This window comes from Coturnix japonica, chromosome 3, assembly GCF_001577835.2.
Source record: "Coturnix japonica isolate 7356 chromosome 3, Coturnix japonica 2.1, whole genome shotgun sequence".
Lineage (NCBI taxonomy): Eukaryota > Metazoa > Chordata > Aves > Galliformes > Phasianidae > Coturnix > Coturnix japonica.
Window position 1 is genome coordinate 27,739,761 of NC_029518.1, and position 12,774 is coordinate 27,752,534.

The window sequence follows — 12,774 nt, forward strand, 5'->3', positions numbered from 1 at the left end:
ATGCCTCCTCCATGCTGAACAAGCATAGATCTTAGTTTCTCCTCATGCAGCATGTGCTCCAGCCCCTGGGCAGCCTCATGCCTCTACAGTGGACTTGCTCTGGTCTTTCCTTTACCAACAAGACCAGAACTCAGCATGGCACTTCCACAGATGATCTCACAAGTGCCAAAGATATTGCCAAAACATCCCTTCCCCCAGCCTGCTGGCTAATGTGCTTGCTGTATAGCCCCATACACAGCTGACCTTTGCCACGAGGTCCCCCTGTTGACTCTGATTCATCTGAGGACTTCAAACTAGGCTCTAAAGAGCAGCTTTCTGTATGTATCTGGCACTGAGCCCATGGTAGTGCACAGGGCTATTCCCTCCCTAAGCAGGACTTTGTATTGGCCTCTGTTTAACTTTGTTGAACTTAATTTGCATGTGCATATTTAGTCAATAGGTGGCACCAATGTATGAGAGTGCCAGTGCCAAAGAGGAAGCCAGCGGAAGAGACACCCACGTTGCTTTACTCAGCACTGCAGTAAGGCGAGGAGGAGCAGACAGGCATGTGGCAGGAGGTCATTCCCAATGCCTGGTGAGATGCCTTTTAGCACGGGGAGGAGGGACCTATACAGCTCTGCTGGGGCTGGGGTGGGAGAAACCACCATGGGGTAACCCAAGCCCAGGTGGGTTATTAGAGGGAATTGGGAGCATGCAGCTGACTTCTCTGGAACGTGACTGGGGAGGAGATTCTACTAAATCAAGCCTTATTTTCTGTTGCTTGGAGAGCTGTGTTGAGCATGCTTATTTTTTGTATCAGTGCTGAGCTGGTGCTGTTGCCATGTTATCTTGTTTCGTGCCTCTCAGACTCTAAGGTCTGGGAAGTAAGTGCATGGGGATACTATTACCTGTTTCATAAGCTGTTCAGCGTAAGTTGGAGGGTGACACTGCTTACAGCAGTCTTGTTTTCCACAGCTTGGGGCCAAGGTAAAAAGAAACAGCCAGCAGAGGTGTTTTCATAGCACTTCATGCCCTTATTTTGTTTCAAGGTATCTTAATTATGATACCAAACAGCTCCCTTCTTTAGCTGCCTACCTTAAGGCAGAGACAGTAACAAGACCTTCTCTTGTCACTTCTGGTTTTTCTGGTTTTGACTGTGCTTTTCTTATGGGGCAATCTATGAAGCTAAAAGAGAAGCAAGGGAGATGTTTCATTTTCCTTGCAGGCAGATTAGACCTAAAAGCTCACTATTCAGCTTGGACTAATTAGAAGTGGCAAAGGTATAGCAGTTCACTGAAATCTGAGCAGATAAAGGTCCTGCAAGCTTCTCCTCATGCCAGTCCTTTGGCATAATAAGCACAGAGTGGCTAGCAGCAGAATGAACCTTGATCTTGACAGTTCACTGCAGGGCTGCACTGCTATCTCTCTTCAGTGGTCAAAATAACCTACTTTCATGGCTGGAGTATCACAACCACTCGTAGGATGAAAGACTGCAAGGACACTATCCCTTTGTTTATGGCCTTTTATCTAAATTGTGCTAAAGGAAGAAATATTATGGAAACAAGCTATCTAGCAGCTAAGAAACAGTCCCATTGTGCAAAAGCAATTATCTGAGGTCCTCCTTCTCAATTGCATCCAAAAGTATTAGAAAAATTGTGGATGTGCTCACGTGATTAAAAAGCTTGCAATGGCATGGCTGGGCAGTAAATGGTGCTGGCAATCATTTGCACTGTCCTTAAGGATTGGTACCATTCAGACAACACTATCAGACCATAAGTATCTTTTTTTTCCTCTTTCCTTCTCTTCTGCAGGGAGAGCATCTTGTCCCGCATCAGGTGAGTGAAATAGCTGCTCCGTGCTGACACCTCCACTGTTCATCAGCACCCTGGCTGAGACACAGCATAGTCCTTTCCCTACCCTAGTTGACCAAAATCTTCATTGTTCAAAGACTTTTTGCAGCCCCCTAGAAAAGGTACCTCTCCAAATCCCCAGGAGAAGCTGGAGACCTTGACCCACAGGTTCAAGGGACATGAAAGTACATGACATTTTGTAACGATTGCTGTCACATTTGAACAGCTTTGGAACATGTTACATGTCTGTTAAAGCCAACAGTAGTGACTTAGCTTTCAGGTAATTCATGACTGGAACAGAAATAGGGGCACCAAAAAGATAGTCTGAGATCTTTACCTGTGGAAGGCTACATTAGAGGGCCACTGTCATCCTAAAAGAGGCTTGAATCTGTAGGGAAGCTGCATATAAAGCACTGCCAAGAGGGGCACATCAAGCTGCCGCTAGCAGCTGAAGACCCCTTTCTCTGCTCAGCCTTTGCAGTTTTCACTCCTGGAGGAATCTAGCTCCTATTATCCCATTCACTTGAGTACCTTCCTTAAAATAGACTTGCAGATATCCTACTGACCCTATTCCCCCATGGTATCCTGCTTCATGAGGAGAGAGCCAAGGAAGCCTTGTAATCAGCAAGTCATGACCAGCAAGAGCATGAGATCCCTAACGAACACTGGTAGCTGTAACCTTGAGGCTTCTTGTCTTCACACTCCTGTTGTTAGTTTAATATCTCTACATTGGTTCTAGATTCCTAAGCCAGTATTTGTGGAATTCATTGCTTTTTAAGAGGTTGTTCCATATCTTGCATGTGAACTTCAAAAACAACAGAAGTACTACCAGAAGCCAACTGCACGGGGCTGTTAGACATTTGTTGCTTCTTGAACTCAATCAGTGTGAAAACAAACCTCAGCATTGTCCTGCTACCCTTTCACTGAATGCAAATGTTGTGCATCCCCAGGTCTTTTCAATATTCTCAGAAGAATGCAGTCCTGGTCCCTGTGGCTGCTGTGGGTGTTGGAGGGGTGCTGGTTTGCTGGCTGATGTCTAGACGCAAGATCAAGAGTATTGAAATGGGTGATGGATGGTGGGGCTCAGGAGAAAAACCCCTAAAAGGGAAAGAAGATGAAAGCATCCGCCCCTTCAAGATTGAAACATCTGATGAAGAAATTGAGGTAGAGTTTGACAGTGGGCCTGCAGGCAGTGGGGCAGAGTGGGAGGGTGTAGGGGCAGAATTTGGTAGAACAGGGCAGGTCTGAGAGGCTCCCACAGCAAAACACCTGGAGGAGTGAAGAGAGTTCCTAATGAATTGCAGTAACTGCCCCTAACGGTCCAGCCAATTAGCAACAGGCAGCTGGGCCCAATCTTTAGTTGCTCTTTTTTATTCTTTACCCATCTAGCATTACCTGAAAGCTCCTAGTACTAAAAACATTGAAGTTAACAGAAAGGTGAGAGTGAGACCTGCTAGTCCTGGGTGCACTGGGATAATTGTTAATCTACAGCAAAGTATATTCCCTGTGACTGAGGAGATCACTTAGAGTACTGCTTTAATTGGGATCATTGTGTAACAGGTAGAGGTCTAAAAGCTAGTGGAGCCTGCACATGCTTGCCCTGGTGCACTGCACATGTGGGCATCTGGGTAGCCTCACTCCTTCTGCAGGACCTGCATCGCCGCCTCGACCATGCTCGCTACGCGCCTCCACTGGAAAGGGCAGCCTTCAACTATGGCTTCAACTCTGACTACCTGCAGAAGGTGGTGGCCTACTGGAGGAACAAGTTTGACTGGCGCAAGCAAGTGGAAATCCTCAACAAATACCCTCATTTCCTTACCACCATTGAAGGTGAGTGGGTCACTGTGCCTCCTGTTACACCACAGGGCACTTCCCCAGCTGCCTCTCCTGCCCTTGTTTTGCACTTGTCAGTAATATATGTGGGAAAAGGAGCTTCTGGATGCTCAGCCCTGATGGCTAGTTTAAGATGGTAGAATATTTACTTGTACGTAATAGCTTAGTGATGTAAGGGAAATCTTTCTCGTGTTGGCTGTACTATTAATAAGCTCATACAGATCACAAACACCATATATCAGCCATAAATTTAGATCTGCTTCAAGAGGGCCTTCCTCTGGCCCTGAACTTGTGCGAATTAACTGTGAGGTTTACTTCCACTATTGCCTTGAAACTGCCTTTGGAAGCTGCAAAATTTATCCCTGCTAGGAGCCCAGAGTATTTTTTAGTGTCATTTTGTCATGGTCTTGCATTTGTCTTGCCTGCATTATGCTGTGTATTTAAGCATGGCTTTACCTATTACTGTGAAACCAGTTTCTCTTGGGGAGGATGTTCAGTCTGCTGTGATCCCCCTGTCTGGGGCTGGGATCAAAACCTCCACCTATAGGCAAATGTGTTACATAGGTATGATTCTAGACATCCCTTTCAGGCAGTCATCTTCTTGATGTGGGATGATTGTGTAATTTCTGCTAATCACTATTTTGCCAAACTCTTTCTTCAGAATGCAGAGGAGAAACTGAGAAGGAGCCAAAACTAAACTTTTTTGTCTTGTATGTCTGGCAGGGATTGATATCCATTTCATCCATGTGAAGCCCTCCTACGTCCCTCATGGAAAAGCTGTTCAGCCTCTCCTGATGGTCCATGGCTGGCCCGGCTCTTTCTATGAGTTCTACAAGATCATCCCTCTACTCACGGATCCAGCCAAGCATGGCCTGGACAGTGGTGATGTGGTGTTTGAGGTCATCTGCCCATCCATCCCAGGCTATGGCTTCTCAGAGGCACCACACCAGCAAGGTAAGTGATGAAAAGGCTCCATTGGAATCACAGTTTTTGGCGTGACACTTCAGCCAACTCTCTTTCTTTTCTCCACTTTGCATTGAATTTACAACACTTCGTGTTCTCTCTATTGTCAAAGAGTGAGGAGAAGCAGTGTGGAATGCTGTGGCTTTACAGCAGCACATTCAGGCTGTGATCTCTGGCCAGGAAATGCTAGGACAAGCATGTGGTGCTTCTTTTCACATGCAGGCTTTGACACCGTTGCAACTGCTCGGATATTTCACAAGCTGATGAAGAGACTGGGCTTCAAGGAATACTACGTACAGGGAGGAGACTGGGGATCTCGTGTTACCACAAACATGTCCCAGATGCTGCCACAGTGAGTAGCAAAGGGAGTTGAAGGAGCTCATCCTTTCAGCAGCTGGGTGTAGCAGTTACCTATGCAAAGCTGAGAAAGACTGATAGGAAAAGAAACATAACAGTTTCTTTGGAAGATGGCATCATAACAGAGCATTTAGCATTTAACCAGAAGAGTGCTACCACAGCTGTACTTAAGTCGGAGAACAGATAAATAGAGAAAGCTGTTAAAGCCATTAGGCTGCTGCTCAGCTCACTCTTCTGGGCTGCAGTTACGCTTCACTGAATGTGATTTAACAAAGCTTTTCAGAAAGTACCCAACACAATCAGTTGCCTACAGCATAGAATGAACCAACAGCCAGACCTATGAATGTGGATATGCCACATCTGTCAATAGTGCCTAAAACTGGCGTCAGATAAATAACACAGCTGAATGGAGGTGGAACCAGCCGTACTATCCCCCCACTCCTTTTTGCACCACAATGAACCTTTCAGGTTGTAAGGGAAACTGCTGATCACAGCCTGAACCTCTGATTAACCATCTGAGGCAAGTGACGAGTCAGCTGCAGGAGCACAGGTGAAGGTAATTCAGCTGTGCTACCAGAAGGGATGGAGCTTGGCTCCACCTCTCCCAGATCCCATTTAAGGGCTGACCACCACTAAGGTAGCGTCTCTTTCTGGAGGTTGCTCCTGTGTGGAGTTTTTGTGGTAAGCATCCATTTCAACTGAAAGCCTCAGTACTGATGAGTCTTTTCCTAGATACCCTATGGCTATTTGCTCTGTAATTACAACTGTACGCTTGTATTGTTCCAACTATACAGAGATTCTTTCGAGGCTTTATATACTTGGTTCAGTGAAATGCTTCTATCACAGCTCCAGTCAGACTTCTATTTTCTGGAAGATTTGGAGACAAAAGTGTTAACACTGTTCCTGAATTTGATTCCAGGTCTGTGAAAGGGCTTCATCTGAATCTTATCTTCATCAGATTACAAGGTTTGAAAAAGGTGATTCAGGTGATGCTTGGAGCTTATGTACCATGGCTTGTAGGCTTCACCAGGGAAGATGTTCAACGGATGTACCCTTTCATGCAGAAGAATGTATTTGACATTCTGAGAGAATCTGGGTACTTACACATCCAAGCCACCAAACCAGACACTGCAGGTAATGAACCGTCCCTGTATTGCTGTATATTGTATACAGACTGCCTATGGTATGTAAAAGCTCATCGCTGAGCAAAGGCTTGTTATGTTTCAGAAGCAATACATTCTGGTGACTAAATGTAAGGAATAGGACTAAGACCTAAAAGGAAGTTTGAGGAGCTTATGAAAGATGGACACTGTAAATATGGTTTTTCCGAACAGTTTAAAGTAGTATGCTGCTACTCTTGGGGAAAGAACTCCTTTCTAGAGCACTCTTAAAGTGAAGCATTGAGTTATGAAACTGAAGCTTTTAGAAGTACAAAGTTCTATTCCTGTTGTTCCCCAAAAAACAAAAGTGCCTTAAGAAAAGGATTTAGTTCATGGATTAATAACTGGTTAACATGGGAATAAGCAAGTTGCAGGGGAAGGGATGTTATAACAAAAATCTGTGTTAGCACATTTCAGTGTGATCCTAATTTCTCTACAGAGAAAAGTTAATTGTTAAGTGAAAAACTGATGGCTATCCAAGGTTTGGTTTAATCTAAAGATAACTGCACAGAGTTGCAGAAACATTTAATTGACTTGCCAATTGAACTGGCCTATAAGATTGGATGTCAACAAAGTGCAAAGCAATTAGAGGAAGAAAATCACAATCAGCTCTGGTCTGGCTGCTGCCGTGGGGGAAAAGCCATGAGTCATGGCTAGTTCTTTGAAATGCAGCCAGCTTAGTCAGAGTTCAAGAGCATTTTACAGTCTGTCAAATAAAGCAAAAAGAGGCAAAGAATTAAACAAGGATATTTGGAATTCATTGCATCCCTGTTGGCCCTGTTTTATATGTACGTTTTAGAACCAGAAGGATACAGAAAGGAGAGAAAAAAAGGAATACTGAAATGATCAGGCAGCTTCCATACAAATGTGGCATATAGTCCAGGATTCTGACCCATAGGGGAATTAAAACCAATAAATAAAAAAGCAGGGACTCCATGGCATACTACAAGAGAAGGGTGTAGAAAAAGAATAGGAAACCTTGTATGGCCCTACTCAATTTCAAGGAATAACTGCCTTGTCAGTGCAGCTCTCATCAGGCAGGTTTAAAGCAAGCTTATATATTTTTTTTTCTCACAGCACAGTTTGCAGTATGTAAGCTACAGCACAGGCTGAATAACAAGCTGCAAACAGGACTACTCTTTGAGTTTGTAATCCACAGATGTTTAATACAATGGTTGAGAGGCAGCTTCCAGCCCTCAGTTCATTGCCATATGGATCATGCATTAGATGGTACATCTAGGCCTCAACTACTGTTGGCTGGTCAAAATCACTTACATGATTTCAGCCCATAGCAAATTACCCTGACACTGCAGGGGAAATTGTGCCAATGCACAAACTTAATTAGCTATGTCCATAATTTAAATTGGAACAGCAGTGTGTGTTATCTTCTACAAAGTTAAGATAAAGGTATACAACCCTTAGCATCATTAATGGAGTGACCGCTATCCTTGTTTTACAAAGATAACTTGGTGCATACATGCTACATTTATCTCATGTTAGTGCTCTCTAATAGCAGGAACAGGTAATGCAGTATTCCACTCTTTAAATCATACAAAAGCTGATGAACTTTGAAGTACTTCAGCACCATGCAAATATAAGAGCTCTGCTGCTCTTTGCTTGCATTAGGTTGTGGACTGAATGACTCCCCTGTGGGGCTTGCTGCATATATTTTGGAGAAATTCTCTACGTGGACAGATAAATCATTCCTGAAGAAAGACGATGGAGGCTTGGAAAGGTAAGAAAGCAAATGTCATCCTGTGAGAAAACTTGTAAAACAACCACCTGATGATAACTGATGAGGAGATAGACAAAAGGCTGGCCAGTGCAAGCTGAATTTTAAGGATGAAAGATTACAAGTAGGTAAGTAGGAGTTTAAGCGTATAGAGGGCTGCCTGCAAGCTACTGCTCTGCTTTGGGCACGTGAATGTAAATTGTTTTGCTGCTTGAAAATGAGTAGAGAACCAGAGGACCAATGGCTTATCAGAGCATAGGCCTAATAAAGTATGTTGAGAAACAGCTCACAGTTCTATTGAATCTTTTTTTCTCACACTAGCAAGTACTCTCTGGATGACCTTTTGACCAACGTGATGATTTACTGGGTGACAGCATCTATTGTGCCCTCAATGCGCTACTACAAGGAGAACTTTGCCCGGGACTTTATGGCTGATGCCAGGTAACAAAGTGGCAAGATGGGTGCTGAAACAAGATTAAATTAGACTTACCAGTATAAGCATTCAGATCACTTGCAAATTTAACCTATACTAGGAAAAAAATAAAAGGCAAGCTTTTTTTTGTTATCTTCAATTGATATAGTTAAGGGATGCTTTTCTTTTAAACCTGTGATTCACACAAGTTGGTTTGTTGCCAAAACAATGCAGAACATTTAACAGAGCTAATTCAGATCTGTGTTCAAAATACAGCAGGTCCATAGACTTACTGGACAAACAACTGTAATCCATGGCTTTGTTCACTAAGAACAAACCAGAAAATCACAAGCATTTTGAACAGGTTTAAACAGGAAGGAGATGATTTACAGGTGAATAAACCATGAGCTACAGCTGTTAAGCAAAAACTGTAGAAGCAGTAAGTGATTTTTTTCCAAGGAAACAAGCTTCCAGGAGAGCAGAACTTGAAACCAAACACCTTTAACAGCTGCTAGCTTTGAGATGACTGCAGGAGAGGGTGACCAGGAAGCAAAACTCAGCAAGTGACTGATCTTAGCAAAAGAAAGTCATGTTCTCTGTAGACTGACAGAACCAGTTCACCTTCCCTCTCAATAGGGGTTATACTGGTACCAGGAATTCTAAAGCAAACATGAGTTAGCTCACTTTGGAGTTTGGCACAGAGGTGTGGCTTCAACACATTTCAATACTGAACTCTGCACAAAGGGGACTTCATTTCGTGCATCTTTAGATATAACACTTCTGAATTCAAGGAGATCCAAACACCAGTGGAGCTCCTCAGCAGAGTACAAACTATGAGAAGAGTTGCTGTGGTGAAGTTGCTTCAACTCATGTGACAGCTGTGAGTCAGAAGGTTTTTAAATGACTTTGAGAAGTTCTTCTTGAAAATACTGTTAATCAATGTCTTTTTAGGGTTGGAGTTTACGTTCCAACAGCTGTTGCGGCTTTTCCCCAGGAGATAGCACATACACCACAGGTCTGGGCAAAGAAGACCTTCAAGAACATCGTCCAGTACTCTTACATGCCACGTGGAGGACATTTTGCTGCCTTTGAGGAACCAAAGCTGCTGGCACAAGACATCATCCGCTTTGTGAGAAAGGTGGAGCGGCTATGAACCTGAATTTAGATACATGTATAGAGTGGAAGCAAGTTGTTCTGCCACACACAGAAGCCTTACTTTAAGGGATTAAATAAACTCAATACGATCACAACACAGAAGCCATTTTATTTTGATAATGATGATGATAACTATTAAACTTGTTTAACTCTAAAGCTCTTCATATGAAAAAAAGCATCTTGTCTTCTATTCCTGGCACCGTATCACTGCTGCATTCATAATTCAAGTATAATTGAATATGTAAACAACTTAATGCAGTTACATTGCACTCATCTGGAGGAGATAGAAAGGAATTGGCCCCTTGTTCCTTCTTCAAATACTGAAACTTTAGCATACTTAAATAGACACTTCAAGCAGCTTTGGTGGAAATGTAAAGGGCTTAGATGTCCTGAGGATATCAAACACTCCTATGGAATCATTTGAGTTACACTTCATTCAAGAGACCTGTGATTATACTCTCAAGTGAGCAGCTGCACATAAGGCAGCTCTCCTTATTCCAGCAGTCCTTAGAGCTAGTTTTAGCACTTACTAGCTGTCAATGGATAACAAGGCAAAAATGCACCTGTAGTGTTCTTTAAAAAAACTGATTTCCTTCCAGTTTTACAATCTTATTCACTGCCAAAATGTCAGAAAAGCTTAAAATATGCACTGAGTGCAGAGGGTTAACTCACCCTTTAACAACCTCCTTTCAAATGATTTTTATCACCCCATCAAACAGCTTTTGTTAGCACCTAGTAAGCAACCTTACTACCAACAGCTTAGAGATTCTCTTCTTATGGATGGAGCTGTTTAACTCATTACACGGCAGAGACATATCCAGATGACTCAAGACAACTCCAGCAGATATCTGGTTCTGGCATTTGTTTCTCCTCCCTGCCCCAAAAGCAAATAAGACACTTTTATTTTCTGTTAAGTGAGAATAAGCTTTAACATTGAGGCAGGAGTCCTAACTTCATAGGAAGGAGAGAATAAACTGCTTGCTCCTAACTTTAATCACATATCAATCTGATTGTTAGGTCTGATGGGCTAAAAACTAGTAAAGAAATAGGCAGATGTGCTCCCTTGCCTTCACAGGACCACTCAGCCTCATTTCATCACCAATATAAGACACAGTGTTAGGTATGAAGTCTCCCAGTTGCTAAAGGGCACCATGCTGGATTCCTAACAATCTGAAACAATGTTATGGGAAGAAATATATCATCTACTAGATGGGCAAGCACTTGAGTACTCAAACCTGAGTAGGCTGCAGGAAAAGGTCTTTTTTCACATCAGTGAGGTAAAGACTGGTTATGGCCTTCACAGTAATGGCCAGCTATGTTAATAATCATATATGTTATCTTGTCCCAAATGATCATAAAATGCAGTAATCATTAACAGAAATGGCTGCAGTAAAACTCAGGAGAGTAAAACACAGAAGGACTGTACCCGATATTTGTCAGTTCAGCAAGCATGTCACAGGGAAGTTTTTACACCCAATATATCAATTAATCTCCTTAAGGAATCACTATATCTGTATGCAACTGTGCCTTAAAGGGCATTTGCTTTCAATGACAAGTCAGGAGGTGAACATGGAAGAAGGTGGTCCAGGAAGGCAACAGATGTCCTAGAGAAGAGATCCAGAGAGACAAGAGTGTGCCATTATATTTGATAGGATTATTGCCTAAAGCAGCACCAAAAAATATTCAATATCCCATTAAAGTTCTATAGAGCGCAGATCATTCATGGAAGCCCTTGAGCGTCACTGGTGCTTGAAACCATATGTAGTCCTCCCAAGCAGAAGTCAGAGTCTGAGGAGCTGAGGCACTTGTATCAACGTCTCCATCACAGGACAAATTAATAGTCAGTTTCCTTCCTCGGGTTGGCACTTTGTAGTTGAGCTTGGGCCGGAACCATTCCGCACCACAATTGCGATGCCCTTGGAGCATAACAACAGTGCCCGTGACGGGAAGAGCTTTGAGTTCACTGAAGACATCTGCAATGAAGAGCGAGTGAAAAAGCTTACGTACGCAGGATGTGGTTTTCAGGCTTTTCTCAGCGCTGCCCACACAGATCCCCTCCAAGTTGAGCTCGTAAAGCTCCTTGGGGCTCACAGCATTGCCACCGAGCAGAATAAGAACACGGGGAACCAGCGTCAAGCTGAACATCACTTCCAACTGTTGGAACACTCCCTCCAGCTCCACCAGCACCTGCTGGCACTTCTTGCTTGCCAGGCCCACAGAGGACGGCTTCTTGATCACATCTCCATCCTGCAAACCAGAACAAAAGAGACATTAATACAAGTAAAAAAGATTGGAGAGGGTCCTGATTCACTCTTCATAAAGTATGGTGCATCCCCTCCTCCATCCACGATGGAGCAACGTGCAGAAGGCAACATTTGAGCTTGGAGCCTACAGGTTTCTAGAAGGGGACACGTTGGACAACGAGTGAAGGCGCTGCAATTGCGGCTTTTAAACGCCCCCCCCCCCCCCAAGGCAATGCCGCCCCCCACCTGCGCGGCCCGCTGGCAGAAGTATGCGAGCTGCTCGTAGGGCAGCGGGAGCTGCTGCCGCTGGTGCAGGACGTGCTTCAGCAGCTCGCAGGCGAAGCGGCAGCAGCTCTCTCGGCTCACGGAGCCCGGGAACACCACGGACACGGCGGGGCTCAGAGCCGTCGGTGCGCTCCGCCGGGACCTCCTCCCAACGCGGCCGCGCTCCGGGGCTGGCGGCGTCTCCGCCGTGAGGAGCGGGGAGGGCGGACTACACGGAGCCGCCGCAGCCGCCACACCGGGCGACCGCGTCCCTCCCGGCGCGGCCATTTTGTGAGCGGCGCTGTCCGCCCGCTGCAATTTGAATGGCCGCCGCCGCGGGGCACCATGGGAGCGGGGGAGCGACCACTGCGCGGCTTCCGGAGAGCGGGCGCCATGTTGGATGGGGGGAGGGCGCTAGGAGCCAGCCCTGCGCAGCAGAACAGCAGAAGAGCGCCCCCCAGCGGCCGGGACAGCGGGGCTGTGCCCTGTCCCACAGCCCGCCCGCAGCGCTGCGGGGAGGGGGCACGGCGGTGATGGGGGCCGGCCCTGCACAACTCCCCGCCTCACATCGCCCCGGGCGCTGTTGGGCAGGAGCAGCAGCGCCGCAGCGAGGAGGAGGAGGAGGAGGAGGAGGAGGAGGCGGGCACCCGGCCGGGGTGGAGGGGGAGCGGCCGTGTTTGGAAACAACGTGTCCGCGGCCCCATTGGGCGCTGCCCGCCACGGGCCTCCCACAGCGTGTTGGCAGACACGGACACGGCGGCGCCGTGCCCCGGGTGCGGGGTGAATAGCGGGGTGCTGCTGGCACGGCACATGGGGGCCGAGCCCG

General features: G+C 45.6%; 2 protein-coding genes across 2 annotated transcripts; one reads left to right on the top strand and one right to left on the bottom strand.

The window, feature by feature from the left end:
* The first annotated feature begins 438 nt into the window (after positions 1 to 438).
* On the top strand, positions 439 to 9,601 carry LOC107311272 (epoxide hydrolase 1-like). The gene is made up of 10 exons (XM_015857666.2): positions 439 to 574; positions 1,791 to 1,814; positions 2,780 to 2,993; positions 3,479 to 3,659; positions 4,386 to 4,616; positions 4,848 to 4,977; positions 5,902 to 6,116; positions 7,769 to 7,877; positions 8,196 to 8,315; positions 9,238 to 9,601. Exons 1-10 carry the CDS (start codon positions 546 to 548, stop codon positions 9,437 to 9,439), a joined length of 1,455 nt encoding a protein of 484 aa, XP_015713152.1. The 5' UTR covers positions 439 to 545; the 3' UTR covers positions 9,440 to 9,601.
* Positions 9,531 to 12,280, bottom strand: MAD2L1BP (MAD2L1 binding protein). Its single transcript, XM_015857667.2, has 2 exons — positions 11,931 to 12,280; positions 9,531 to 11,688 (listed from the first exon to the last, which is right to left on the bottom strand). Exons 1-2 carry the CDS (start codon positions 12,234 to 12,236, stop codon positions 11,158 to 11,160), a joined length of 837 nt encoding a protein of 278 aa, XP_015713153.1. The 5' UTR covers positions 12,237 to 12,280; the 3' UTR covers positions 9,531 to 11,157.
* Between the last annotated feature and the right edge of the window lie 494 nt (positions 12,281 to 12,774).

Bases quoted from the DNA above. Each gene is read 5' to 3' on its own strand.
- LOC107311272 (XM_015857666.2), top strand. From the start codon at position 546: ATGTGGCAGGAGGTCATTCCCAATGCCTG. The intron at 1,815-2,779 runs GTGAGTGAAATA...GTGCATCCCCAG, and splicing joins AGCATCTTGTCCCGCATCAG to GTCTTTTCAATATTCTCAGA. The intron at 4,617-4,847 runs GTAAGTGATGAA...TTTCACATGCAG, and splicing joins AGAGGCACCACACCAGCAAG to GCTTTGACACCGTTGCAACT.
- MAD2L1BP (XM_015857667.2), bottom strand. From the start codon at position 12,236: ATGGCCGCGCCGGGAGGGACGCGGTCGCCCGGTGTGGCGGCTGCGGCG. The intron at 11,689-11,930 runs GTGGGGGGCGGC...TCTGGTTTGCAG, and splicing joins TCTGCCAGCGGGCCGCGCAG to GATGGAGATGTGATCAAGAA.